Here is a 12971-nt window from a genome sequence, read left to right on the forward strand (position 1 = left end):
CTATGTAACACAGAGTGCACAGTTCTGAAAGAAAATCAGCAGAAGCTGGAAAAAAACTTGATATAAAAAGTGGCATTTTATCTTGACACAAAGGGAAAAGCAAAATTTAGATGGCTGGTAAGAAGGTGCAAGAGCATATAGAAGATTATGAGCAAAATGTCAAAGGCAGAAATGAGCACACTACTTGTGAAACTCAACAAAAAATATAGCCTGGCCAGAAGTGCATGATTTTAAAGCAGTGAGAAATAGCCCGGCTGAATGGTAAAGCAGGCCTAACCAGGGCAAGCTAAGAAATCAGGCGGAACAGTTGGTTTTTATGCCATGGGAAACAGTAAGCCATTTCAGAGTCCTAAGCACATGAAGGAAACAAAATAGAAGAACTGAAGAAGAATTTAGGGGTGGGCATGGTTCCCTTCTTAAGTCCATCCCAGCACTTTGCTCTGCTCACCTCTACAGGCAGCTCAACTGATTTGTTAAAAGCACTTGGGGTCCACTGTTTAGAGATGCTGACCTTGACATTGCTAAAAGTTTTTCTTGACGCATGGAGCAACGAATAACTACAAAAAAGAGAAGAAATACAGCTGAAGGAACAGCAAAGAAAATGACATTCAATAAACTCATATACACCCCCGTTTGTTTTATTCAATTTTAGAATTCTTCTCTTTAAAAAAAAAAGAAGGAAAAAGCACTGCTTTATAAGAACTATCAATTGAAACAGCCTCTGCAAAGCAAAAGAAAAAGTTAGTCTTCTTCAATATGAGTCCCCATGTTCTCGCATAACTTGTCCTTGCACCTAAAAGATGGAGATGTCACTGATCCCAACCGACTTAAATCATGGGTGCAGCTCTGTAAAGAATTTTAAGTCTTTAGCAACCATTGGCCACTCATTGCACTAGCCATTCAGTAGGTTTTTCCCTGGGTCCTGTCTTTTCCTAATACTGAGGGCTCCCTACCCCCCACTAATGGATATCCCCTAAACCAAGCATCCAAAATTACCTATCAACTCTTACATAACTAGAGAACCATTTTCCTAGTTTCTGCTTTAAAAAAAAAGTCATCCTCATTTGTGGTGCCTTTAATAAAGATTAATAATAAACAAAATCTACTCAGAAGAAATAATCAAAATAGCTGAGTCACAAGGTTACGAACAACATGCCCCTAACATCAAATGGTTTGGTTTATGTCATCTACAGACCACTAAAGAGAGCCACTATGGCCACAGAATCATAAACATGAACGTTTATTCAGTCATGCTGCCTGGTGGGCTGCTGGCACTCAGGGATCTCACAGGAGGTACCAGAGTCCCTCACCGTTGTCTCATACCATCTTTACTGCTCAAGGAGGCCCAGGGCCTTCCCTGAATATGCACATCCCTTGCCTCAGGCTCCTCATTTTAACAAATGAAAGGCTTTATATTAGATCAGGGTTTCTCAACCACAGCACTACTGACATTTTGGGCTCCCAAAATTCTGCACTGTGGGGGGTTGTCCTGTGCATTGTAGGATGGTTAGCAGCATCCCTGGTCCCTACCCCTTCCTCTACCATGACAACCAAAAGATGTCTCTACACATTGCCAAATGTGGGCAAAATGACCGTTGAGAACTCCTGCATAGAGCTATCAAAAAGTAAAACAGAAGGAACAGTCTACTTCATGATAAGCCCATGCCAACCACTGCATTAAGCTCTTGCCATGCAATAAATATCTCCCACCAAAGGAAAGAAACAACAACAAGAGAACAGTTTTAGCAGCCCGCTTACCTGAAGAAGGTGAGCAGGAACACGACAACATGATGATGGCTGAACCGGGAGAGCAGAGCTCTTCTCTGAAAAATATGTGGCCAGCCCATGTTCTTCCTGACCTTCCTTCTCACCTTTGACCTTAAAGTTTGGATAGTGAATGGTTTACATCATTTCCTCTTTCTGGAAAGACAAAACACATTATTAACATTACTCAAAATAGGCAGATCATCAAAAACTGAATTATTTAGACTTATAACCAGTCAGCATATAATCCGGCCTTTAAAAAAATCACATGGGCTAGCTGACACCAGAAAACTAGATTGATAATTATGTTTTATAACTATAAGCCAGTCCTTTAAAAGAAATCCTTGACAAAAGATTACATCCTAATAGAAACAACTCTCATACAAACTGATAAGAAAATTACTAACTTTGACAGAAAAATGAGCAAAGGAAATGAATAGACAACTCAGAAGTAATGAAATGGCTATTAAACTTATCCAATAAAAGTTCCAATCTCACTAGTAATACGAGAAATGCTAATTAAGGCAAGAAAATGTTTGCATAGTTAAAAAAGATTGTGCTCAATGCAGCTCAAGGTCCAATGACCCCTGAACTCTCATATGCTGCTGATGGAAGTGAAAATTAGTACCTATTCCAGGAAGACAATCTGGCCACGTTCATCAAGAGCATCTGACATAAAAATTCAGTTTCCAGGGATCTATTCCTGAAGGAATAAAGATGCATTCAGGTCTATAAACAAAGGTAGTTTTCACAAAGTCTCAAAGGAGCTTTTTTTATATTAAAGAAATGAACTTTGTGTTGGTCATAAGGGAATAGGGGAAAGAGGCAGGGACACTCCTGTGCCATCTTGTTCCTCTACTTCCTCTCATCTCTCCTTTGTCCTCTCCGACAACTGCTTCCATGCTCTGATATCCGAGAATAATTAAGCGTAACGTAAGCCTCTAAACTTAATGTCTCCAGTCATAAGTCTGCAGAAACAACCTAAACATGCAATGAAGGGAACGATTAAATAAATTATGACATATCCATATGGTGAATATTATATAATTATTTCACTTGATGAATTAAGACTTTTTAATAACATGAGAAAATGTCAAGTGAAAATAGTGGGATATGACATAAAGATATGAACTCTCTGAAGAGATATGATATTTACAAATAAATAGAGAATACACTAGTTCTCTCTGGGTAGTGAGATTAAGGGTAATTTTAATGTTCTATATACATTCCTAAAAATTCTACAATAAACACATATATTACTTTTATAATCAGGAGGGAAAACATCTACAGTATTGGAAAAGTCCTATAATTTATCTGCATATTAGGAAAAAAAATTAAATTAACAAAATGACTTGTATGATAAATATACTGCAATAGTCAAGGTAGGGGAGTCAAGAGCTCCCAACACTAACATTAGCAAATCACAGGGCTTTGCTGTCAAGGCTGTATTCCCCGTAACTGCTGGTATACCACCGTTTTCACTAGCCACAGCTTGGTAGATGTACCCAAACCTTCAATGCTGACAGACCCAGCCAAAAGACCGTTCTTGGAACTTCTGGATAAAAGAAACAAAGTTGAGGTGGTTAAAATTATAGTATAAACTTAAATAGCTGTTTCACTTACTGGCTGTGAGCCTTTAGTGACAAGTTAATCTCTGTGAATCACAGATGGTCATCTGTAAAATGGCCTATCTCTTCAGAGAGTTGTGAGATTAAAATAAATAATGTATAGAAGGTACTAAGATAATTATTTCAGTCACTGATCTGCCTTGGATTAATCCCACATCAGTAGAATGTAGCTCATTTCATTTAATCATTCTCCCTGAAAAATGTTAACAAAATTATAAGCCAAGTAAGACTATAAAATGCCACTCACAAAATGCAAATAAACTGTCTATAATTCCACGAGGCTACAAAACCGAGAGCTATTAGTGTTACTACTAAATTTACCTCCATCTGCCAAATTAAACATGAAACCCAAGTGGAACAACCCATAGCTTTAAGCATTCTTTATAAATCATAGCTCTTTGAACTGAACAGATTCAGAACTCAAAACACCGTACTGAGTACTTAGGAAAGGGTATGGGTTCTGAAATTCTATAGTCTATCAGATAAGATAATAATTCCAAAAATGTACACTCCAAGAGATTGGAATTACACTGCTTTGATTGGAATTACACTGCTTCGACTGGAATTACACTGCTTCGGCAAAAATCGTTGTGTATTTCAGGGTTGCACAGTTACATTCACGGCTTTAAATAACTACCAAGCTGTTTGAGACCATCTGGATTTAGTTTCTAAATAAACCACCTTTTCCTAAGCTATAGTGATGGGGGAGAAAATGCTTAATAAGTACATTGGGAAAATAGTTTTAAACATTCACTGGCTGTTGGTAGAATGCTGTTTAAAATGAATACTATTACAACATCTGGTCCTATGTAATTATAATAATTAATAATAATACCTTGCACTTACATCCCATAGATCACAGAAGTGATTTCTATTCATCTGCGAGCTCTGGGGCTCTGGGGAAGCCCAGAGAGCTTTTGTCAAGTCTGAATCCATCAAGTTCATCCTACTTTCTGAAGACCAGTTTCTTTCCTGCTCTAAATATAGACTGAACTAATGTCTAACATTTTTCAAGTGTATGTAAAGGCCATTATAATTAATAAAACCAAAATTCATTTAAGTGTTTCTGAATGTATAATAGCTTGTCATTTAGCATTTTCTCAATCAATGGATACTGAATGTACAACTATCATGTGAGAACAAGAATTATCTTAAAAAAAAAAAAACCTTATTAAAAATAAGATCCTTGCCATCAAAAAGGATCCAGAACCACATTCTAGTTTTCAAAGCAAGTTCATAATCACTTCATCTGATTTGTAATGAAGCTTTTTTGGGTCCTGGCATATCACCCATACAAGGTACTTTCCAGAATGGAATAGTCCATATTACGCGATGGATGCTGAATGAAAGATGGCTTCGCATGTAACCTGTCCAGATAGCAGGCAATCTCCTCCTTATAAAACAATATCTTGGAATACAAAACATTCCAAAATTTCCACTTTCTGTATTTAGAGTCCATTCCAACCCCAATATAGGAAGATTTAAAGTTGTCTTGTATTAGGAAAATATACCTCAAGGTGGAAAGGGGAAAGATCGGTAGAAAAGGAGACAGCACATCTAAAGCATCTAGAACCCCACGCCCATTGTGCCCCGAACACCTCATCTGACCCAGTCTTCACCCCGCCCCAACCCTTCCTACCCAGCTCTCTGGAAACCTAGATACACGGTTAATAAATCCTATCATTACGCTCTCCTGAGAGTCCCTTGCCTTTCCTGCCTTAGTGGCCTCCTGCCTGCCCCCAGATAACCCCGCTTCCTCTGCGGTCTCTCAAGGAGCAGCAATCTTGCTTCTCACAACCACTTTTCCTCTGTGCAAGACCCCAGCTTCTCTGCCACGAAGGCCCTCGGCTCTCCTGCCCGCTGCCCCTCGTGGGTGTCATCTCCTGACTCCCACCCCTCCCCTCCCACTGCAGACAGCTCCTGCCTCACCTGGCCTCCCCACCACTGTCTGTCTTGCTTCAACATCCAAGTGGGTAATCCATCCGTCCCGTCCTCTTCTCCACCAATCTTTGCCTCCACCCCACAATACAAACCACAAGGTCAAAACACAGTCCTTGTCATCACTAGTAGTTGCATCACCTCCCAAACTGGATTTCAAACATCCTACTTTCTTTCCTTCCAAAAACTGCGTCCTTTCATACTCCTCACTCCAACAGTCATTTTACCTCAGCAAGGCTCCCACTTCGGGCACCTCACCATTGTCTTCCGTTATCCATTACCGTCCTCTTGTCCTCACTTCCTTCTTTACCAACTTAGAATCCGAACTCTCTCCCTTACGGGCCTTTTTTCTTACTTGCCTCTGCCCTCCTTCCCTATGACCAAGCAGTTGTGTTTTGCTAGAGAAAAATCACACAAGCAGGCTGGTTTCGCTTTTTAGATTCAAAACCACAAACCCCAAAGGCCACGCAACACTGCCCAGTAAGTCTACACTTCCCTAATAATTTTGCTTTCTCAACCTCTAAGACAACTATTTCACACTTCTCTCTTTAAACTTCCAACATCTCTCTCTCCTCCTTCATCCAGTACCATGGCTTTCTGCCGATGACTCCCAGATGTATAGCTCTAACTCAGACCCCCCAGGGTTCCCAACAGTACAGCCAACTGACCGCTTGATATCCCCCTGTGTACCTAAAACAGAGTTCCTCATTTCCTCCCTCCAAACCTATTCCTCCCCGAGCATTCTCCACCTCAGCAAACGCTACCACCATTCCTCCAAGTTGCCCAAGGTAACTAGGACTTATCCTTCATTTCTCCTTTTCTCTCAGCTTCCACACCCAACCTTTTACTAAGTCCAGTCCTTTTCACCTGCAAAATACATCCCCCATCCATCCTCTTCTCTCCATCCACCACCACCAAGATAAACCACCCACATCTCCCACCAAGCCCACAGCAACAGCCTCCTGCAGGGTTTCACTGTTTCTACACCTACCTCTCCACTCTCCATCATTCTGCACACGTCAGCCAGAAATATCTCTTAAAACATAAATCTGGGGCCAGCCCAGTGGCATACTGGTTGGGTTTGCACACTCCATTTCAGTGGCCCAGGGTACGCGGCTTCAGATCCCAAGCTCGGACCTACACACCGTTTATCAAGCCATGCTGTGGCAGGCGTCCCACATACAAAATAGGGAAGACTGGCATAAATGTTAGCTCAGGGCCAATCTTTCTCAGCAAAAAGGGGAGGATTGGCAACAGAGTTTAGCTCAGGGCTAATCTTCCTCACCAAAAAAAAAAACAAAAAAACAAAAAAAAAACACATAAATCAGCTGTCATTCCTCTGCTTAAAATGCTTTGATGGCCTCCCAAGACTCAGATAAAAACACAACAGTTTTGCCATGGCCTCCAAAACCCATATAGCCCAGCCCTCTGTAGTACAAAAGGAAGGCTAAGAGGTAGGGAGCAGGCGAGCTGACAGCTGGGGTTGGCAGAAGGAGGCTAAGGATGCAAGAGGGGACTGCCTGAGCAATGACTGGAGAGATTGGGTTTATCTGTTTTTAATTATTTTATTAATTTTCAATAGGTAATATACGCATAAGGTAGAAAATTCAAAAGACACCAAAGGGTATACAGTGACATCTCCCTCCCTGTTCTTGTCACCCTGTGCTCCTCCCAGTTTTTTTTGCCTTCTTGCAGAATCTACACCTGTGCATACATTCCAGGCATAGCCCCCGCACTCACACATACACAAATGGGAGCGTCCCACACACACTATTCTGCACCTTTTTTCCCCTCACTTATCAGAGGTCGGAGCTCCCTCCACTATCCACACCTTCAGAGCTGCCACATTCCAGTCTCTGACTGGACATCTGGGTGGTTCCCAATCCTTCGCCAGTATACACCAAGAAGAGCTGGCACGTTTCCTTTCTACTCTTTGCCCACCTTGCTCCCCACCGCCACCAGCACACCCCTCCACACTCACCACAACCTTCCCTGCACCTAGTCCCCTTCTTATCCTTGAACTCACCACGCCCTTTCTCGCTTTGAGCCTTTGCCATTGCTGTTACGCTGCCTAAAATGCTTTTCTCCTGGTTCTTTGCAAAGAGCTTGCTCTTTTTCTTGGCTCATCCTCAAATGTCATCTCCTCGGGTGGCCTGCCCTGATCGCCCTACCTAAAATGTCGCCCTCAGTGACTACCTCTCTCATATGCATCTATTTCCTCCCTTCATAGCATTTCTCCCACTCTAATTATCTGGTTTCACTGTTTACACGCTTAGTGTTCATCTGTAAGCTCCATAAAAGCAGTGGCCTTATGTCTTAAGTCCACAGCTATACCCCAGCACCCAGCAGGGCATGTACAATGATCAATAAAGATTTTCTGAATGAATGAATGAATTCTTTGACTAATGGCCAGCACTGAATGCTTTCAAAGTGCCAGGTACTTGCCATGCATTATTGCCTTTAGTTCTCACATCTTACAGAGGAACAGATTTTAGAAAGTAATATCTTTTAAGAGATGAAGCAAGCATTCAAACCCAGACCTGACCCTAGACTCTATGTTATATTGTATATATTATGTACAATATATTGTACATAATATATACAATATAATATAAAATATCCCAGTAATTAGAAATATCTCACTTTAGGGGCCGGCCCCGTGGCTTAGTGGTTAAGTGTGCGCGCTCCGCTACTGGCAGCCCGAGTTCAGATCCCGGGCGGGCACCGACGCACTGCTCCTCCGGCCATGCTGAGGCCGTGTCCCACACACAGAAACTAGAAGGATGTGCAACTATGACATACACCTATCTACTGGGGCTTTGGAGAAAAAAAGGAGGAGGACTGGCAATAGATGTTAGCTCAGGGCCAGTCTTCCTCAGCAAAAAGAGGAGGATTGGCATGGATATTACCTCAGGGCTGATCTTCCTCACAAAAAAGAAAAAAAAAATCTCACTTTAAACTTAGAGGTATAAATCCAGGATGGAAAAAAACACACCTTATTAGTAATAGCAGTTCTCTTACAGAAATGAGAAGGGCATTAGATGGGCAATTACTTAACTCCCTAGACTTCAGTTTTTATGTTTACAAAGTAAAAAGATTATGTGTACTCAAAGTATAAAGAGGTAGGTGGAAAAAAATTAAATGGATAGTTGAGTTCACCTATTTTGACAGTATCGTGTATGCTGTAATTTAGCCCCCCAATGCTCGACACTTATACAAGGATCTTTTTTATCCCACATTATCTCATTTGAAGCTATTTGCCTGTATCACATAAATCCTTTTATACAAAACTCAAGCCTTCCTGTAATTTTCCTCTCTTCTTAAATTGTTTCATTACCACAGATGTAAAATACCTACCACTTATCTGTAAAATTCTCTCATCTTATTCCAGAGTTCCCAAAAGCACTTTCTTCCTACCTATTTTGAACACATTCCAAAAACTAGTTTTCAAGATAAAAATCTTTCCCTCTCCTAGACAAAGGACATCTACTCAAGTTAATGGTCATTGCTATGACATTTATCACTGACGAAAGGGACAAACGAGAACCTTAAACAATGAATAATACACTTGATCCTAACAGCTGGTGAGCAACAAGACATTGCACTGACTTGAATCTTATAAAAGTATTATTTCTGGGTCATTTTCTAATGCAGAGACTGGAAATCAAAGATTAACAGAAGAATGATGTCACCTGAAGCCACGAGTGGCCCACAAAAAGGCGTTCAAGTTCCAGCTGGAATCCAAGACTCTCCACTTAACCTCTTTGAGCCTCAATTTCCTCATTAAGGATTAACTGAGATCATTTATAGAGAGTTCCTAGTATAGAGCCTGGCACACAGTAAACATCCAACAAATGATAAAGAAATAATTCAGCACCAAGACATTGAAGAAAGAAGGTGGCAATTAAGAATCAGATTTTGTTCACCCCAGAAACACATTTTTCTCCCTAGGAACATTTCAGTAAAAATTACCATGAGATCATCTACAATCTTGTATTTCAAGAAACACCAAAAACCCTGTGGACACATTCTCATTATCCCCTGTCAAAAGTGAGAATAAACAGACCACATTCTGCAAATAAGAATACCGAGGGAATGACGAATAAGTAATCTGACCAAATTCCTTGACTGAGACCATGGATAGTTACCAAAAAGCACAATCCAGTTATTTCGCTAAGACCCTTCTCCCTTTTTGGCCTCAGTACATTCTTTCCAAAAGCTTCCCCGCCCTACCTGAAAAGTACCCCTTCTCCTACTCTCAACTACAAGCCCTTTTCTTGCACAGGAGCCCCCGCCGCCGCGCTGGCGCGGGTCTGGCCGCCGGCTCTCCCAGGGGATCCTCCCGGATTCTCCCGCTCTCCTCCTGCTGCGGTTCTCGCCGGCTCCGCCAGGCCCCGCAGCTCTGGGGGGGGCCGAGGAGCCAGGCCCGGGGTGGAGCGAGCGAGCGAACGGCCGGCCGGCCGGCCCTGCCCGCGGTGCCACACCCACCGGCCGCCACCATCTGCCTCTCTGCATCGCCCTCCCGTCCCCTGGAAGCCCCTCGGACCTGCCCTCGCGTGCGGAGCCCCCACACTCCACCCCAAGCCGGGCTCCGGGCCCCACACGCCGCGGCTCGCGCACCCACACCCGCAGGGATCGCCGCGCTCCGATCTGCCGCTCCACTAGCTCTGCTCTGCCGCCCGCCGCCCCCGCCGCCACCTCACTCGCGGAGCCGCGGCCGGGGTTTCCGGGCGCTCACGTGATCCGCCCCCGTCCCCGCCGCATGCTGGGAATTGTAGTCCGACCGAGCGGCTTCACCTGCGAGCGGTGAGAATGGGAGGGATGGGGAGGGCGACCGCCTCTGTGGACCCGGCTGCTGGGCGAGGGCGGGAACCCAGGCCACGAACGTTAGGAAAAAGGCAGTGAGGGGGAGAGAGATATAATCAGGGGAGAAATGACGTATAGATCATCTATTTTCAGAAAAGCTTTATTCTGCTCTTTGTTTTGATAGAAAGTGACGTGCTGAGTGTTCTATGGACCTGCCATGAGGGCATAAGCTTTAGATTTTAATTAACTACAGTTGCCCGTAAGGACAGGGCCACCAGTCTGCCAGTATCATTCACTGTTCTACCCACCACGCCACACACACACACCCAAACAGATAAGTGAATGTTAAGATCCTGGCAGTCTCAAGCAAAAATTATAGGCCTTACAACACACAACTCTGAACAAAGGTCTTCTGCCCTCCTGGGCTCTCTTTCAACTGTTGGGAAAATATAATTTAAAAAATAAAATAACAACTTCTCTTAACCCAGAAAACCTCTCCACAAAGGTAGTAGATTAGAAAACAGTTTTATCATCAAGTAAGCTTTAAACCAGAACGTGACACATATCACAGGCAACATGCTAAGAGACTGCAGAGACAGAAAGGGACCCCCGCCTCGTATAGCCAAGCAGATACAACCCATCACATGCATGTTCTCAAGATAAACAATCACTAGTCCTCCAATGAGTGGACTTGTCAGGACCTTTTGTCACACATAGTTTGTCCTAATTTTATCACAGTGATTGGGGAGACCACCTGTGTTGGCTTAGCCAGAGGAGAAACAAACCTCTCATATCTTCAGGATAGGAGATAGTCTTGGAGATTGGAACAAGGCGTCCACGGAAGTTAGGCTCTTCCCCTCCCACAGGAACTGGGAGTTAAGGGCAACATCTCCCTGGATGTTTGTATTTCGACAGATGGCTCCCTTGGGGCCAGCTGGGTGGCATAGCAGTTAATGCAAGTGCTCCGCTGCCGTGGCCCAGGGTTCGCAGGTTCGGATCCCAGGCGCGCACTGACACGCCGCTTGTCAAGCCATGCTGTGGCGGCGTCCCATATAAAGTAGAGGAAGATGGGCACGGATGTTAGCTCAGGGCCAGTCTTCCTCAGTAAAAAGAGGAGGATTGGCATGGATGTTAGCTCAGTGCTGATCTTCCTCACAAAAAAAAAAAAAGAAAAGAAAGATGGCTCCCAGGTCCTGGAGGAAACATTCCTGAGTTGTGAGACTGGCCAGAGGTTATTTAGCCATTATAAAGATACACATATATTTGAAGAGGACAGAGAAAGAAATTTTGAAAGAAAAGGGAGCGTGGGTAGGGGGGTTGGGAATGGGGGGTCTCTTCCCTTATTTTCAACAGGGAGAAATAAGCCTCTTATTTTTAATTTGTATTTATTTGCCTTTACACAATGCAGTGGTAGTTTTGTTTCCAGTCATCTAAAGGTGTGGCTTGGGAAATGTGGTATCAGGGTGAGCAACAATAAATCAGCCAAATGTTTCACTTTTATTTTATTTTTTGCTGAGGAAGATTCACCCTGAGCTACCATCTGTTGCCAATCTTCCTCTTTTTGTATGTGAGCTGCTGCCACAGCATGGCCACTGACAGACGAGTGGTGTAGAACCACACCTGTGCCTGGGAACCAAACCCGGGCCACCGAGCGGAGCCACCGAATCTAACCACCAGGCCACTGGGGCCTTTCATTTAAAAAAATATATTGTGGGATATTAGCCTTAAAAAGGAATGAATTTATAGGGGCCGGCCGGGTGGTGCAAGCCGTTGGGTGCACACGCTCCGCTGCGGCGGCCTGGGGTTCGCCAGTTCGGATCCCGGGCATGCACCGACGCACTGCTTGTCAAGCCATGCTGTGGCGGCGTCCCATATAAAGTGGAGGAAGATGGGCATGGATGTTAGCCCAGGGCCAGTCTTTCTCAGCAAGAAGAGGAAGATTGGCAGATGTTAGCTCAGGGCCGATCTTCCTCAAAAAAAAAAAAAAGGAATGAATTTCTGATACATGCTACAACATGGATGAACCCTGAAAACATTATGCTAATTGAAATAAGCCAGTCACAGAAGGAGAAATATTGTATGATTCCATTTATATGAGGTACGTAGAGTAGTCAAATTCATAGGGACAGAAAGCAGAATAGTGGTTACCAGGGGCTGGGGGGTGGGGAAATGGGAGTGACTGTTTAGTGGATATAGAGTTTCAGTTGGGGATGATGAAAAAATTCTGGAGATAGATGGTGGTGATGGTTGCACAACAATGTGAATATATTTAATACTATTGAACAGTACACTTAAAAATGGTAAAAAATATATATATATTGTGAAATATATGTGCGTATATACACATACATATGTGTGGTGCGTCTGTATAAAATAAGTATATAACCTGTGTCACCACACCCAAGGCAAAATTGCCTTCTTCCCCAGAGCCCAAGCTATGCTCTTGGCACTTACAGTCACGGTGATGCAGAGGGTCTGGCTAGGGAGAGGCAGAATCTCTCCTGGACTTCCATCACCATCTGGACATTTTAGCATTCGATTTCTACTTCTAGGTGTTCTCCAAGTGCTGGGTCTGAGTCAGCTGGGTTTTTTTTCTTTAACAGTAATTACGAGAAGACGACAACATTTTGACACCTGACTTCATTGACACTGACGTCTAACGGGTTTTATTTCCTGCCCCCTGCCCTTACATTTGTGGTGGGTCTTGACCTACATTTCATTTCCAAGCCACAGACGGATGACTGTGGCTGCCAGGTGGCAGTGTGCCTCAGCAGCATTCGGCGGTGTCTTTTGTTTTCTCGCTCTACCTGCCAGCATTGGGTTTCTTACCCAAAA

At 43.5% G+C, this 12971-nt stretch overlaps 1 protein-coding gene across 6 annotated transcripts in view; it reads right to left on the reverse strand.

Moving 5' to 3' along the window:
* The window catches only part of SLC37A3 (solute carrier family 37 member 3), a 41106-nt gene extending 31079 nt beyond the window's left edge, over nt 1-10027 (reverse strand). Inside the window, exons 1-5 of one of the 6 annotated variants that reach the window (XM_058531312.1) lie at nt 9951-10027; nt 3177-3319; nt 2393-2467; nt 1759-1916; nt 449-557 (exon numbers count right to left, since the gene is read on the reverse strand). In XM_058531312.1, coding sequence (XP_058387295.1) covers nt 449-557; nt 1759-1847 — 198 coding nt within the window. In that variant the 5' untranslated portion in view covers nt 1848-1916; nt 2393-2467; nt 3177-3319; nt 9951-10027. Of the gene's footprint in view, nt 1-448; nt 558-1758; nt 1921-2392; nt 2468-3176; nt 3320-5321; nt 5377-9950 lie in introns of those variants that run through there. The other 5 variants (XM_058531323.1, XM_058531333.1, XM_058531362.1 and 2 more) reach the window with 5 other exon arrangements.
* Between the last annotated feature and the right edge of the window lie 2944 nt (nt 10028-12971).

This window comes from Diceros bicornis, chromosome 3, assembly GCF_020826845.1.
Source record: "Diceros bicornis minor isolate mBicDic1 chromosome 3, mDicBic1.mat.cur, whole genome shotgun sequence".
Lineage (NCBI taxonomy): Eukaryota > Metazoa > Chordata > Mammalia > Perissodactyla > Rhinocerotidae > Diceros > Diceros bicornis.